Raw genomic sequence first — 16,805 nt, 5'->3', positions numbered from 1 at the left:
CTAGTACTTCATAATATATCTCCATGATGTCATTAAACCGTCTGATGTTATCCATCCTTTTCTGCTTCTTTTGCTCAATGTCTAATAAATATGAGAACAGGTCATAATAGGTGGTGAAACCTTTGGCCTGATGTGATAACAACACTTCCTCTGAATGGAATGTGTCACGAGTTTTGTTTAACAAATCCTCGTTTGTTACCAATTCACCACATAGTCTAAGACTATAGGTGATTCTCATAAGATCAGAGTGATAATTGTCCACGGATTCATAATCCTGGAACCTTAGAGCTTCCCATTTTTTCTTGGATTCGTGCAACAATGGCTCACAGAATCTAGAATTCAAAAATGACCAGAGATTATGAGGATCATTAACATATCCAAACTCGTCTCTTAGGTCCTCACAGAGATGGTGTCGCATAATCATTATGGCTCTGTGTCTTTCACACGCAAGGGTGTCATTGCCATACTTGATGCACTTCCCAAGTCCTCTAGACTTCAAGACGGCTGAAGTGTTTATAGCCCAATCAAGATAATTATCTCCAGAGAGATCAAGGGCTTTGTAATCTGAGGGTATGAAACTCGACATCTGAAATCATTATTCAAAACAGGTCTTAATCAAGTAATCTTTTTGAAATTTTCATGCTTCATATCAATGCCACACACGGACCAAAAGAAATTTTTTTTCTAAATGATGCATTTTCTTAAAACCATACGGTTTAAGGTGTGGATCAATGTATTTTTCAGATTTAAGGTCCTCTTATTTCAAACACAAGGTGTCAAGGCCTTAGGGATTCTATCTTAGATGATCAGGAAAATGTTCCATATTTTCTTCATCTCATTGGATCGGATCATTTAGTAATAATGATTTTTTTTTCAGTTCAGATCAGATTGCTTGAAAACTATGAATGATCTATATCCCTAACAGTCGAGATTTCATGTTCAGTATGCAATATTAGTATGCAAACAATATGCAATCAAGCAAACCAATTCAATCATGAAATCAGGTTAGGGTTTTCGAAAAATATACCATATATTTATTATTATTTTTTTTGAAAAATAATCAAATCAGAAATTATTGTGACTTAAAAAAATAAATCAGGAAGATTTGATTTATTCAAGCAATTTATTATATACTTTTCGATTTAAAAATAAATATATTTTCTCAGATATATCTCTGATATTTCGATTTTAAATATTAAAAAAAAAATATTTTTTTTCAATCCTAATCAAGTTCTAGTCGTTATCAATCATCAGGAAAACAAATTTCTCAGACAAGAACAGGAGGTAAAACCTCGGATTAATTTATGAAACCATGATCAGATTTTCAAACAAAAAATTATGTAACATGCAGTCCTTAACAGTTCTAGTTGATTCAGATCAGATAAGAACATTAAACAGGACAATAATGATAAGTTTAAGCAAGTAACAGTCGGTTTCTTTCAACATATAGCAGTCAGATTTTTTTTAAAAAAATTGTTTAACTTTCAATCCTAAACAGTTCTAATGTGAAACTATCATCAGGAAAAGTTTTAAACAATTTTAAAATCAGTTTCAGATTAAGAACAGATTCAAAACAAGTTCAGGTTCGAGATTTTAAAGAGTTTATGGTTTCTGGTTTTATTTTATTTGCAGAGACATGTTGCTAAATATAGCTACATGGCTGCGGATGGGGGTATTTAATACTTTATGGGTTTTAGATGAGTTTTCGATGATACCTGAAAACTTTTGATGGGTTGATCGGTCTATCAGTTAGAGATCTTCCTGGTTAGCTGATGGATTGCTCGGAATTATTGTTTTTGTTGCTGCTTGTTGGAATAGGAGACTGGTATATGGTTGAGAGAGATTTTGGTTTCTGGAACAAATTTTCCGCCTGTATTGTAGCTGAGCGTGGGGGCGCGTCCGAACTCCGATTGATGCGGGGTTAGCGGCGTTGGCTTCGTCTCGTCAAGAGCTTTAATTTGGTATCTGGCTCGTCGTCTGGATCCACCGGAGTTGAGGGATAAAGCTGTTTGAAGTTTGTCGGGAATTAGGGTTTTTACTGCTCGGATTTATTTCTGGTTTTTAGGGTTAGGGTTTATGAGAGCAACGTCGTGCTGATAACGTGTTGTAAATGAAGTGTTGGGGAAATACTTCTGTTATCATTACTGTCGACCAGAAGGTCCATATATATACAAGGTATTAGACCGTCATAAGATCATGTTTATCCTAACAAGATAAGGATAAGGATAAACACTATGTTACAGATATACATGGAATATATACTAGATAAACACATAGTCTCTGGTTGTCTTTATCATGTTCCGGATTGGGCCTGTAGTACGGGCTGGTCTATGGTCGATCATCATTTGGTTTATAACATCGGCTCCATTTTTGCCTCTTTTATTTGGGTTTTGCCTCCATTCGATCTGACCCAAATACTATTAAAGTGTTTATATCTTTAAATATCTCAATCACTGTCTCGATGAAACCACATTTCGCATAGAAATCAAAAAACCTACAAAAACGAATCTACGAAAAGTCCGTTCCTTTAACGTAATCATGTATAGCTTTCCCTTTCTCCAAATCTCCTGACCGTGCACTAGCCGAAAGAGTCGAGACGATCGTGACGTTATCAGGTTTGAAGCCACAAGCGACCATTTCGTCGAAGAGGCTGATCGCTTCTCTGCAACAGTTCATCCATACCCAGCGATCGTTGGAGATGGGCTTAGCACAGGCCCATTAAGAGCTAAGCCGAAAATCAGATCCGGCCCGTTAAACAACAATTGATGATTTCGCTAGAAGACAAAACATACGTCACTATAAATAGAAGACGCCAGACTCATTAAAAGGACGGTCAGAAACGTACATAAAGTACAGAAAAGGAGAACATCGCCTCTTCATCACAGACAAAGTCTTGGAAGACCTCGACCACTAGGCGAGCTCGGCCCAGACGACCTCAAACCATAAAATAGAAAGATACTTGTTTAGACGAACTGTTTAGACGAGCATCTTTAGTTCTTGTAATTGTCCGAACTTGTTTATTCTTGACTATTAATACGAAAATCTCCACCTCTTTATATCATTTATAAATATTACATCACCGACCAGATATGGAAACAATAATTGGCGCCCACCATGGGGCAGGAGATTCTTCTTCACCTCAAGACAGCTCGGCAGTCACAGAACCCACAGCGCAACCAGACTCCCCGATTTCTGCAACCAACGACCATCCTGGAATAACGAGCGCACAACTAGCTGCAATGACAATCACGGACCATCTAGCCAACACCTCGACGCTAGTGGCGACGACCTCGGGCGAACCATTAATGGTGGCAACCTCGGACCATCTGGGCAACACCTCAACGCTAGTGGCGACGACCTCAGACGAACCATCAATGGTGGCAACCTCGAACCATCTAGCCAACACCTCGTCGTTAGTGGCGACGACCTCGACCCAGCCATCATTGGGGACAACCTCGGCCCTTCCAGCCAACAACACAACGTCTATGGTGGCGACCTCAGCCCTACCAGCAGCAGTTACGACCTCGCGTCATCTAGCCGACACCACGTCTCTCATACCGACGACCTCGGGCGAACCATCAATGGTGGCAACCTCGGACCATCTAGCCAACACCTCGACCCTAGTGGCAACGACCTCGGGCGAACCATCAATGGTGGCAACCTCGGACCATCTAGCCAACACCTCGACGTTAGTGGCGACGATCTCGACCCAGCCATCAATGGTGACAACCTCGGCCCTTCCAGCCAACAACACAAAGTCCATGGTGGCGACCTCGGCCCTACCAGCAGCAGTTACGACCTCGCGTCATCCAGCCGGCACCACGTCTCTCATACAGACGACCTCAGTCCAACCAATAAATCTTGAGACTTATGCTCGGATCACAACTCCTGTGCAACCCACAAACAGGACAACACCTGTCGTAACCCCAGCTGCAACACAACCACCTAACACAAGAACGATGTACTCCACTCAGCCAGACATCTCCATGATCTTTCAGACCCTTCTCGGAAGGATCGACGAGCTCGCTCGAGGAACGAACTCTCGTTTGGACGACCTCGCGTATTCTAAGATTGCTTGCAACAACCGCATTAACGAACTCCAGTCTGTCGAGATTGGCGCATCAAGATCACAACAAGTTGATATCACTCCACGACTCCAGCGTGTTCTTTTCAACGATTTACCAACACCAATGACCGGTTCAGGACAGCAGCGATCAATCCAAGCCAACGATCTACGTGCACCAATCACAAGTTCCGGACAAAAACATCAGAATCATGTGAACGAATCTTCAGCACCAATCTTCAGCACGAATCGACAGCAGCGCCCAAGTTATCTAAATGATCAACATCTTCAAAACATCAATTTCCCGCATATCACCAACATGGAGACCCAACACAGAGACGACGACATTGAAGAAATGAGGGCTCAGCTGCAAAGCATGAACTCCAAAGTCTATCAGGCAACCATCACAGCACCAGAGATCGATCGTGTACTCCGCGAGACCCAGAATACACCTTTTACATTTCGTCTCCTCAGTATCCCTGTCCGACATCAGAAGAACAAAATCAAACTCCTGACTTACAACGGAACATCTGATCCAAGAGAGTATCTAACCGCCTTCAGCATCGCAACCGGGAGAGCCAATTTCTCACCAGAAGAACACGATGCCGGTCTCTGTCAATTGTTTGTGGAAAATTTGAGCGGACTCGCCCTCGGTTGGTTCTCACGCCTTGAAACCCTTTCTATCGACAACTACAATCAACTCTCGACGGCCTTCCTCAAACACTACTCGCTGTTTATCCAACAGAGTGAAACTAATGCCGACCTATGGACTTTGGCTCAAGAACCTACGGAAACACAACGCTCGTACATCGACAAGTTCAGAGTCATCGTTTCTCGCATCACCGTACTCGACGAAGCAGCAGTCCTCGCACTCCGAAATGGTCTTTGGCACAAATCACCATTTCGAGAAGAGCTCATGAAGTATAAACCACAGACTCTGGAAGATGCACTCCATCGGGCGATAACTTTCATCGAAATCGAAGAAGATAAAGCTGCATTCAGCAAAAAGCACGCAGCCACCAAAAAATCATCTTCGAAAGATAAAGAGCCTGATGAATACTACGAACCTAGACAGCATTATGACAAAGCGTACAAAGATGGAAAGAGCAGAAAAGCATCCAATTATCAAATCAGCGACCAACCATCCAGTTGCTCCACAGGAAAGCACGCTCGCAACAGTCAAGGATCAGAAGATGCCCAGACATATTGCAGTTCTATAAAAAATATAAAAAATATACCTAAGAAGAAGGCGCAAGCAAGAAGACCGGCGCACCCCAGATGTACCAAAAATAAGACTCCAGGAGGATCCGCCCTTTTAATCCAAGCATTTACTTTCCTTGTAAAGGTGAACTACGGTCGGCTTGATCCCCGCCTGTGGGGTACGTAGGCAACCTCTCACGAGGCTCAGTTAGTTCTATTAAAAAATTATATATTCTTCAAACAAATATCAGGTAGGATACGACCATCTCTCACGTAAAAAAATACGAGATCCGTTCTCAGTGCTGCAGCTCCGCGCTCACACAATCAAATTTCCAAAAAATACGAGATCCGTTCTCAGTGCTGCAGCTCCGCGCTCACACTTAATCAAATTTGCAAAAAAAAAAAAAAAAAATACGAGATCCATTCTCAGTGCTGCAGCTCCGCGCTCACACTTAATCGAATTTGCAAAAAAAAAAATACGAGATCCGTTCTCAGTGCTGCAGCTCCGCGCTCACACTTAATCGAATTTGCAAAAAAAATATACGAGATCCGTTTTCAGTGCTGCAGCTCCGCGCTCACACTTAATCAAATTTGAAAAAAATATATACGAGATCCGTTCTCACTGTTGCAGCTCCGCACTCACACTTAATCAAATTTGCAAAAAAAAAAATACGAGATCCGTTCTCAGTGCTGCAGCTCCGCGCTCACACTTAACCCATCAACTAAAAAAAAAAAAGTTCATATTTTCAACCTGAGTCAATAAACGGGATGCACTGCCAAACCTCCGATCGCCTCACCTCAGTCCAACCCCGAGCCCTCGTCGCTTTGAAGTATTCCACGCACTCACTATCACTAGGAGCAAGAGGAACACCAACTAAATGAGAGACGAGCTCGAACCAGAAGACGACGAGCTCAACCCACCTCACCACGACACGGCTCCGTCGACAAATGGCAAGCTTGGGATAGCAAGAGACAAGCTCGAACCAAGGGACGAGCTAGGAACGACAGGAAGCAAACTTGGAACAAAACTGAAGAGCTTGAAACAAAAGCCGAACTCGAAGCCACCATTAACAAACTCATAGCATCAGATGAGCTCGGAACATCAGACAAGTTTGGGATCTCCAGCAACGAAATTGGAGCCACCATTGATGAGCTTGGGACGACAGGAGACGAGCGCGGGATCTTCAACAACGAGCTTGGAGCCGCCATTGACGAGCTTGGGATGACAGGAGACGAGCTCGGGATCTTCAACAACGAGCTTGGAGCCGCCATTGACGAGCTCGGAGCCACCATTGAAGAGCTCGGGACATCAAGAGGCGAGCTCAGAGCCGCCATCGACGAGCTCCAGAAATCAAGAGGCAAGCTCGGAGCCGCCATTAACGAGCTCAGAGCCACCAGCAACGAGCTCGGAGCCGCCGTCGATAAACTCGGGACGACAGGAGACAAAATCGGAACCTCCATTGACGAGCTCTTCTCAAACCCAGCTCCTCCTTCGACGAGCTCAGCCTCTCCCAACGAACTCAGAACCACCATTGACGAGCTCTTCTCCAGCTCAGCCCCTCCTTCGACGAGCTCAGCCTTTCACCGGTGACAAGCTCAGCTCCTCCTTCAACGAGCTCAGCCTCTCTTCCCCACACCACAGACCAAGACCAAACAACCCTTCCTTCAAACAAGCTCAGCCTCTCTTCCCCACACCACAGACCACGACCAAACCGTTTTAAAAAAAAAAAAAAAAAAGGAGCTCAGCCTCTCTCTTTCCCACACCACAGACCACGAGCAAACAACCCTTCCTTCAAACAAGCTCAGCCTCTCTTCCCCACACCACAGACCACGACCAAACCTTTAAAAAAAAAAAAAAAAAGGAGCTCAGCTTCTCTTCCCCACACCACAGACCACGACCAAACAACCTTTCCTTCAAACAAGCTCAGCCTCTCTCCCCCACACCACAGACCACGACCAAACCTTAAAAAAAAAAAAAAAAGGAGCGCAGCCTCTCTTTCCCAAACCACAGACCACGACCAAACCTGTTTTTTCAAAAAAAAAACAAGCTCACACCACAGACCACGACCACTAGGCGAGCACAACCTCTCCAACAATTGCTTCCGCCTGTTTTCAACGAGCTCAGCCTCTTCTTTCTTACACCTCAAACCCACGACCAAAACCCCTTTTTCTTTAAAAAAAAAAGTGTCGGCAGGGAGATAAAGAAAGGAGGAGGACCACCCAAAAATAAAAATAAAAATAAAAATACAAATAAAAAGATAAGAAATAGAGAGAAGGAACCACCCAGCGATGAGACTGTTCCACGACACCAAATCACGAAAAGGCATTGAATCGAACAGCCCTCATGCCCGAGCAACCTCACGTCTCTTTCCCCACCTATTTCTTGCGAGCTCATCGTCTTTTCGACTCCATCTCTCCTCCGTCGTGTTTGCCGGACAGTCTCTTCATGGCTTCCACCGAAAACCCTCCAATCGTCTTTGTCCACGGCCAGCCGAGTTAAATCTCTTGGTTAATTCCTCTTCTTAGTTTTTCTCGGAGAATCTCCAAAAAGGAACTCTATTTTGAAGTTTCCAAAACTCTATATTTGAAGTTTCATTGTGTTCTTCTCCAAAATAAAACTTCAAACCTAACTTCAAAATTATTTATATTTTACACTATGGTCCTTATATTTGTCATAGTTGATGTAAATTCATAAAACTTCTATAAATAACTAATACATATATATAAATATTACAGAAATATTAATTAAAAAATCTTACACTCAAATATAAAATTATAAATAAAAGTACATAATTAAATATTAAACTGCAAGAAAATACTACATTATTCCATAAAATTATTTCCGTAATGCTCCCATATATGATCAACTATTGCATTTTGAAGTAAGAAAAGTAAGAAATGATTCTCTTTATTTTTTATTTGTAGATTACGAGCCATAAATTGTTTAAATCGAATATCCTCATAATATGGCCGCTGATAGTTTGAAATCATCAAACGAAAAAATCCTTGATCTTTTAAACGAAAGTACAATAAGCAGGGAAAAAGGTCATAAGATGATTGAATTACGACTGCAAAATGAAGCAAAAAAATTAGCTTTTAAAGAAGTAAAAAAGGAAAATAAAATATTGCTGAAAAACTTAACTTCTATCGATGATGTTAATATTCGTGAATACATTCGATTTGAACAAGAAAGAATCGTACGAAAAAAGCGTCAAGAGCAACAATAACAACCATCTTCGGTTACACAAAATTTGTTTGAACAATATTTTGGAGATTTGGGAAGTTCCATAGCAAATTTACCAGACTATTAGTGTTGTTATAATATTTAAATTTGAGTAATAATTATGTCTTCATGTGTCTTTTTAATAAGTTTTTATTATGGCTTTTTGTAATATTCTTGTTGTTTAATTCTAGTTTTAAAATATTATAAATCTTGTTTTAAAATTTTTATTTAATTTCATGTGTAAAACTTAAATTTATAAAACAAATTTGAAATATTTATGAGATATAAAAGTTTTAAGGATTAAAATAATAAACAAAAAAATATTTAAGAATTATAAATATGATGTATAATTGTAAGAACCAAAATACAAATAAAAAGATGAAACTTCGAATTTGAAATTTTGAAAAGTTAAACTCTATATTTGGAGTTATAGAGTTTCTTTTGAAGATGCTCTTAGGTTTCGATTTGGGGTTTTTAGGTTTGGGTTTTGTTTTTCCTTGAATATCTGTTTCTGGGTCTAGAATTCATGTCTTGAGTGTCAGTCTCTGTTACACACAATCGATCATATCATCTCTGCTGATATTCTCAGCTAGGAGGTCTTGACTATCCAACTTATCTTTTTCTCTGGTTTATCTTGTATCGGTTTTATCTTGTTATCTGTGTAAAGGTTCTTTGTATCTGGTCTTCACTATCTTGTTTTTAGCTTGTCTCTGGTCTCGGCTATCTTTTTTTTTTATCTTATCTCTGTGTTTTACTAACTATTTTATATTGTTAATAGTCTCTGTGTCACGTTTTTGTTCTCTGTGTAATGATTCTTTGTATTATGGTTTAGGGTGTTATGAGGCGGGAGGAGGAGGAGATAGCTCGAAGCATGTCTTCCATTATAAGGATTTTCGTTGTGAAAAAGCTGAGAGATTTCTGTTGTGTGGAGTTTATCCCTTTTGAAACTTTCTCCAAGCATCTCTTCCATTATAAGGATTTTCATCATCTTTCAAGAGATTAATAGTGATCGAATTTTTTGGGCTGATTTTCTTTGACATGTTTCAGTGAAAAAATCATTCTATTGTTTAATAATAGTCTTCGTAGATGTGTGATGATATATGCAGTGGATAGCCAGACTTGATTCATGTTTCTGTTACTTATGATCATTTATGGGTGTATGTTTACATGACCTTGTTTTTGTTGCAGACTGGGAAGCCCGTGCAGGTCGTGAACCCAGTCAATTACTCTCCGTTGAAGACTATTTGACTAAACAAAGGAAGGAGTCAGGTTCTAAGGAGCTGTTCTTGAATTCAGAGCAAAGAAAGGAGTCGCCAAGGAGCAGGTGTATCTGGATAACATCCAATGCAATGATCCGTAATAGAAATCATTTTTAAGTTTTGAACTTTTGTTTTTCTTGTTCTCTTTTCATTTTTTTTGTTTTCGTTTTGTCTATATCATGCTTAATGATCTAGTATGTTTTAGCTTGTATCACAAATTTTTATTAGTTTTATTTATTTTTATATATTATTTTTCTCACTAATCAAAATATATTGGAAACTAAATAATTTCTCAAAAAATAATAAATTGTATTAGTTACAAATAATGTTAGGAGACTTTTACATTAATTATGCATAGCGTTCAAAATTGATAGTGCTATGTATACTACATTTGTAAAAGCCATTTGCATAATTAAAATCAGATCAACTAAATATAGCAAATATAGCGTTTGCATTTTTACAAACGCAATCTAAAAGTAAGAGGTATGTCAACTATAGCAGAATAAAAAAAAAACGCTATCATGATTTGCTATTAATATCCACATTTCCTGTAGTGTTCCGAAAAATTAATGCACCACCGTCACACAAAATGAGGCCTACGAGCCGAATGAACGGACATGAGAGGTCCATTAGCCGTGGGCGGTTAGAGAGTTACATGTGGTACTTGAGACAAACCCAGACGAGTGTGCAACGAGAACGTAGCGTTCTGTGAAAGGGGGTGAATTTTAACATCCCGGTTTGTAGTATACGGAAAACCTAAAAAATAATTTATTTGCCTATCTATGTCACCAAAGTGTACTTAGCGTTCGGTCACCAATCCATTTAGAACTCCTGAAATTAAAGTGCTTGAGCTGGAGTAGTAGAAGGATGGGTAACCTATCTGGTTGTAATTCACGATATTGTACTAGTGAAACCAAAGCGTGGAGAAAGGTTATGCGGTAATTGTAGGGTCAGTAAACAAGTCTTCCGAACCTCCAAAAAATTAACACACTATCCGTTGAACGAGATGGAGTCCATGGGCAGAGTGAACGGACGTAGGAGGCTTATTAGCCATAGCTGATCGGAGTGTTACGTAAATCTTGAATTATGAAAAAACTACAATCTCATAATGATAGTAAAAGATTCATTCGTATCATGGTGATCAAGAGAAGACTCATGACGTCTTTTCCAACAACATACAAGCATTGAAGCAGTGCCGACCATTAGACGAAGCAAAGGAAAAACATGCTTCCAGCCTTTTGTTTTATCAATTATTTTCTGCCACATATTAATATTAGTTTTTATTTGTTTAGCGATAATCAATATTCCATGATATGTTAAACAACCAAAGATGGAGGCTACTAGTGGCCCATAAACTTTTTATTTACTTTTTTTTTTGTTTTTTTCTTCCAAAAATGTCGTTAACTTTTTTTTTTTTGCCTCGTCTTTAAATTCGTAAGAACGGCTCTTCCTAAAATATAATAGTAATCAAATGTTCATAAGCTGCTTATGCAAATGGGTGTGTTCTTGAGCTAAGATCCACTCTTAACTGAAAACCCTCTTTCTGAAACCAAGTCATCTTCAAATAACTATTTTAATTCAGATCTTTCCCTCCACCGGCCACTTTCACATCATCCTCCATTCTAGAGCCTCCTCTGTTCTTCCTCCTTCTATATTATGAGTTATGATATCTATCAATACTCCCCCAACGAAATCCCACTTCCGTGAAGCTTGTAATAAGAAAAACATGTGACAAACTCTTTAGAAGAAACCCGCGAATTCTCCAAAATAGATATGTCCACCCACTTAACAAGAAACTCCAAGCCATCCATCTCATTATGACGCTTATTGATACATGCAGAAAGTTGGGTAGTCCAGATGGGCGAAGGACATTCAAATCAGTTCAAGCCGATATGTAGTAGTGACCAAAATCCGAGTTCTAAAACTGAAATAAATTCAAATTGAAATTAGATGATAAGGATAATAATTAGGCCTTGACAATTGGGTGACAATACGGGTTTAAGTCAGTTTATATTGGGTTTTGGGTTTACAAAATCAACTCCATTCGGGTATTATAATAATTTGTGTAGGTCATGGTTCGTATTTAGTTAGATTCGGTTTGGATTTGGTAACACATCCTAAACCTGGTTTAGCCGCATTTGATTTTTGGCTATCTTAATATATTATTATCCAAATATACCTGTGTTAGGAAACTTAACCTGCATTTTTTGTTTCACGAAATTAAAAAGAGGAATTCTTACAAATCAGTCAATGCTTACTTCCTTGTTACAATGCTTATGTAACGACCATGATCTTAGTGGGCCCTTTGCTTTAGTAATGAAAACCCATAACTATTTTACTTTGTCCCCGGCTCGTCGATCAAAGCTTATCATAAAAAGCCAAAATTAGTGTAAACTTGTCTCCTCCTCTTGACCTCCCGAACGATGTGGTCGCTTTTGAAGAAATACAAACGGTCAGAATCGACATACCGCATAATGATCCACTCGTGATCGAGCTGGTCATCAAGGAACATGACATGGCCAGGATCCTCGTATACACATTAAGCATTGTTATATAATTTTCCAAGAAATTATCAAAATGACGAATATCAATCTTTCCAAAATCATCCTGACTCTGAAACCATTAACAGGTTTTTTTGTTTGGATATTATCTTTGGACTTTTGGATCCATCGAACTTACTGTCATGGTCGAAGGCGTGACAAAGATCATAGATTCTCAGTACTCAACCACCCGGTGATATACAATGCAATCTTGGGAACACCTTGGATAAACTCCATGAGGGCTCTCCAGTCAACTTACCATCTTTGCGTCAAATTCCAAACTCCAAACAGAATTAAGAAGATATGGGGATCCCAAAAACAGTTGCGCCTCTGTTTCCTAGCCGAACACAGGCTGCATAAAGACGCGACTTCACCTACGGCAAACCACAAACACACGAAAAACGTCGTTCACTCAGCCCATAGTTGAGCACGTTTCGAAAAAGACGAACCAGAATTGCCAACTAAGGCAATGGCTGTAAAATCCACTGACCCATGATTAGTCGACACCAGTAAAATGGTCGACGCAAGTTTGCCAACTGAGTAAATCACTCACAGAAAAATAATCAACTACATGACGACTTGATCCTCGAAAGGGGTACATAAGCAACTTGTCGAAACACATGTTTACCTTTCCCCCTCTCAAAAAGGGGGGGGGGGGGGGGGGGGGAGAGGCGAGTGGGTACGTATACATATACTCATATACTCCCACGTTTAAAATATTTGCTTCTATGTACTTGATACTTTTAAAAACATTTCGGCAATAAGAAAACGCGTTTTGACTCTAACGCCTAGCCAACTCTTATACGACACAATCTATTAGAGACATCAAACGGCAAAACGATAATCTATGATTGTCCAAACACACAACCATAACTAAGCAAACAGCTTGCGTATAATCTAAAATGGAAATCATACGGTAAAGTCTCCATAACAAAATTATTCCTCACAACCGAACTGTTAACGGAAAACATGATCCACTGATCAGAACTAGTTGTCAATCAATCAAAGCTCTACACACTTCATAAATCATCCAAATTCCACAAAATTTTCGCACATAAAAGCAGCATATGAAAACAATTCACGTAAAAGAAGCTCCTCGAGCTATACAAAATGTCTTTTTACAAAATTACACAAACAAATCTCGAATGACCGAAGTCCTCACAAAGGAAAACGTCCTCACAAAGGAAAACGGTTCTTCCCTGGGAAAATTTTACACGACCTCTCGGTCCAACTTCATCGACCACGAACCGAAAGGTTTACGTCAGGCTCAAAACTACTTTTCGTCTGCAATCGTTCAAACAAAATTATTCCTCACAACCGAACTGTTAACGGAAAACATGATCCACTGATCAGAACTACTTGTCAATCAATCAAAGCTCTACACACTTCATAAAGCATCCTAATTCCACAAAATTTTCGCACATAAAAGCAGCATATGAAAACAATTCACGTAAAAGAAGCTCCTCGAGCTATACAAAATGTATTTTTACAAAATTACACAAACAAATCTCGAAAGACCGAAGTCCTCACAAAGGAAAACGGTTCTTCCCTGGGAAAATTTTACATGACCTCTCGGTCCAACTTCATCGATCACGAACCGAAAGGTTTACGTCAGGCTCAAAACTACTTTTCGTCTGCAATCGTTCAAACAAACTTCCCACAAGCTAAAAACATTTCTCGGCCACAAGCTAAAAACATGACCTTCAGACCAATGCAGAAACTCCTCTAGACACATTCTCATAACGTTAAAATATGGTTTACTTGAAAGAACACATTTCTCGGAAAAATGTGAGACCTTGCAGATTTTTGGAAATAAACTTTCCAGCGTAAATTCCTTGATGAAAGTTCCATCCTGAAAAAACTCGCAAAACAGTCACCACGGACTATAAATAAACAAATAAAAACTTGACTTGGGAAGACAAGTGTTAGTGTATTTTTGTGTAGAATCTTCGTGAGTACTACGGAACCATAGAAGAGCTGGAAAACGAGCAAGAATAGAGAGCAAAGAGATGTTTTATTGATTGAATGAGCAGGGACTATAACGGTTGGTGTATAAACCCTAGTTCTAGCCGCCTAGCTCTAATCTCTTAGTGTCTGAATATCGACCCCTTATTTTTAGGGTATGTGCTCCCCTTATATAGTCGTGGAGATGTCGGTTAGGTAGGTTAAGCTCTTCCATATTTGGAAATATGGAAGAATCTTCTATGTAGAAAACTTTCATTTTACCCGGAGGTGGAGACGGAAGCAGGGGTAGGAACCATGACTTTCTTCTAGCAGGAACCTGGAGGCCGGCGTCCGGCCCGAGGCTTGGGGAATTCTTATACCGGAGTTTTTTAACCAACAATTTGACCCTTATTTCTCGATTTCGTCATTGAATTCGGGAGATAACCTGTGCACTTGAGTCAACCGGAGTTGCTTTATCTCAGCAGCCTTCCCTTAGGCAGGACATTGATCCAGTTTTTTCCATCTTCCAAGTTCTTTTTAGGCCTGGACCGTGTTCGAACCTGGCGGAAAGCTAGAGTCCTCTAGATAGACTGGGGCCTATAGTAGGTACTGGACATGTTTGGATATGATCTTGCAAGGCTCGGGGCCTGGAAGTGTCCCTCGGCCTGATGTAGAGGCCGTCTGAAGAGACGTTCTTGGCTTAAGTGAGCATTGTGGTGCTTGATTAGATCCTTGGACCCGGTGTAGGACCCCGAAGGGACATACTTTATTCCCATGTTTACTCAAGGGAAGATGTTGATATCACTCAAATTACTCTAAGTGATTTGTACTATCTTAAATAAGAGGCCGAGTTGTAGTACTTAGGGATCGAATCCACAAGGATTTGGGGCACACAAAAGATCTGAAACAGTTTATGATTAAGCTAGGTAAATTATGGAAATAGTAAATTGCAGTGGTGAACAAGGCAGTTGTTAAGTTGATTGGTTTTGAGGTGTTGTAATCAATATGAGAAAGCGTTAGACTTAGGGTTTCTATTCAGGTAATCAGGACTATAATAGTATAGAAGCTAGAGTAGTTTATTGGATATTCCAGAACTCAAACTAAATAATATTCTATCAACTTTCTTTGTTTAGAATATCTATTGTCTGGATCGCAGATCTCAACTGTCGTTTGTTGATCTGGAGAAAGTGTTGAATGATGTTATCAATGTATAATCGATCAATACACCTTTCAGAAAGTTGATCGATACACCTATAGGGGTTGTCGATCGATGTTCCTTCCAGCAAGCTTTACCGAACGGGTTTGAACTATGTTCACTAAGCTTCCTAGATCAACTTCCGTTTGTTTCTAGCAATCCTAGCACAATATAAATTATTTCAGGTAAAAGACCATGCTTCCGCTTGCGCCTAATTATCCTAATATCAGGGTTCCAGTTAGCTACTCTAGAACACAAGCAATAAGATCAATTCAATTAACAGATATCACAAACAACTCAGCAGTCTATATTTGGGGGTAATCCTTCATAATCCTATTTGAACCCTAAACCTAAAAAGGTAAACTACTCAGACATAGCAAAACAATTCATAACAAGTAACATAAAAGAATGCATAAATAGATTAAGGTTGGAAATACTGGAGTTCCAATACAAATCTCTGAAGGGGTATTGAATCTTCTCTCCAAATCTACTAAAACCTTTTGCTGTGTAAAACTAGAAAAGTAGGAAAGAGTATAAGGCGTGTGTTGCCTAGAACAATGTCATAACACATAAATATTAGGTTAAAAGTCAGTCATGGGTATTTCTGTAAATATGTCTTGATTTGGGTTTAAAGCCGGTTGGGCTTTGCGCTTGGCTGTCGATCGATAGCATAGAGTGTGCATCAATCGATGGTGGACTCTGAATGTCGACCTCGAACTGGTTTGATGGTCAGCTTCGAGTTTCCTCTCATTTTATCTCCAAAATGCAACCAAATCATCACTTTTCTCCAAATCATCCATGAACCTGTAAAAGTGCTAAAAAGACTCCAAAACATAATGGATAGTTCCTAAAACACCTATATATATACCATGGCTAAAAGTGGATAAAATCCATGTTATATCACATGTCATTAAGTGATGTTTCAAGGCGCGTCCTTGCACGTGACAAATTTCTCGAGAAGCGTGAAAAGATTTCTTGAGGTTTTCACCTCATCTTTTCCTTTTATCGTTTCTCAAATCTTTTCAGTTTCCTCTTTCCTCTCTCTCTCTCTAGATTTCGGCGATCTCTCCATGCATCTTCAGATCTCGAATGTACTCGCTCCTTTGAATCATGTAATTAATTTGATTTCCCTTCTCCAGTTATTTAGGGCTTCTTTTGAACTCCTTACTTAGACTCTACTCTCGGTTTTCGACTTCTAGGATGAGTGACGAACCTAGCCATCCTCTAGATCTATCCTCCATAGGAAGTAGAGTTAGATCAAGGAAAAATAATGAGAGTGAACCCCTCAGATCTGTAGATTCCTCCACTCCCTCCTTAGATCTGATGGTGGAAGTGGAGAGCCCGAAGTCGGTCGATGTTACAGAAGCTGAGAGCTCGCCGC

General features: G+C 39.8%; 1 protein-coding gene across 6 annotated transcripts; it reads left to right on the top strand.

Annotated features, from left to right (window-relative positions):
• The first annotated feature begins 2,024 nt into the window (after positions 1-2,024).
• LOC106423204 lies at positions 2,025-10,008 on the top strand. Of its 6 annotated transcripts, none has more exons than XM_048769476.1 (3): positions 2,025-7,758; positions 9,319-9,406; positions 9,675-10,008. In XM_048769476.1, the coding sequence occupies exon 1, from the start codon at positions 3,090-3,092 to the stop codon at positions 5,448-5,450; it is 2,361 nt and encodes a 786-aa protein (XP_048625433.1). In that variant the 5' UTR covers positions 2,025-3,089; the 3' UTR covers positions 5,451-7,758; positions 9,319-9,406; positions 9,675-10,008. The 6 variants fall into 6 exon arrangements, with proteins under 6 accessions (XP_048625433.1, XP_013719443.2, XP_048625432.1 ...); XM_013863989.3 differs by having other exon boundaries at positions 9,319-9,409; XM_048769475.1 differs by having other exon boundaries at positions 2,025-7,771.
• The last annotated feature ends 6,797 nt before the right edge of the window (positions 10,009-16,805 follow it).

Source organism: Brassica napus, chromosome C9 (assembly GCF_020379485.1).
Source record: "Brassica napus cultivar Da-Ae chromosome C9, Da-Ae, whole genome shotgun sequence".
NCBI classification, from domain to species: domain Eukaryota; kingdom Viridiplantae; phylum Streptophyta; class Magnoliopsida; order Brassicales; family Brassicaceae; genus Brassica; species Brassica napus.
This window is presented reverse-complemented; position numbering and strand designations above follow the sequence as displayed.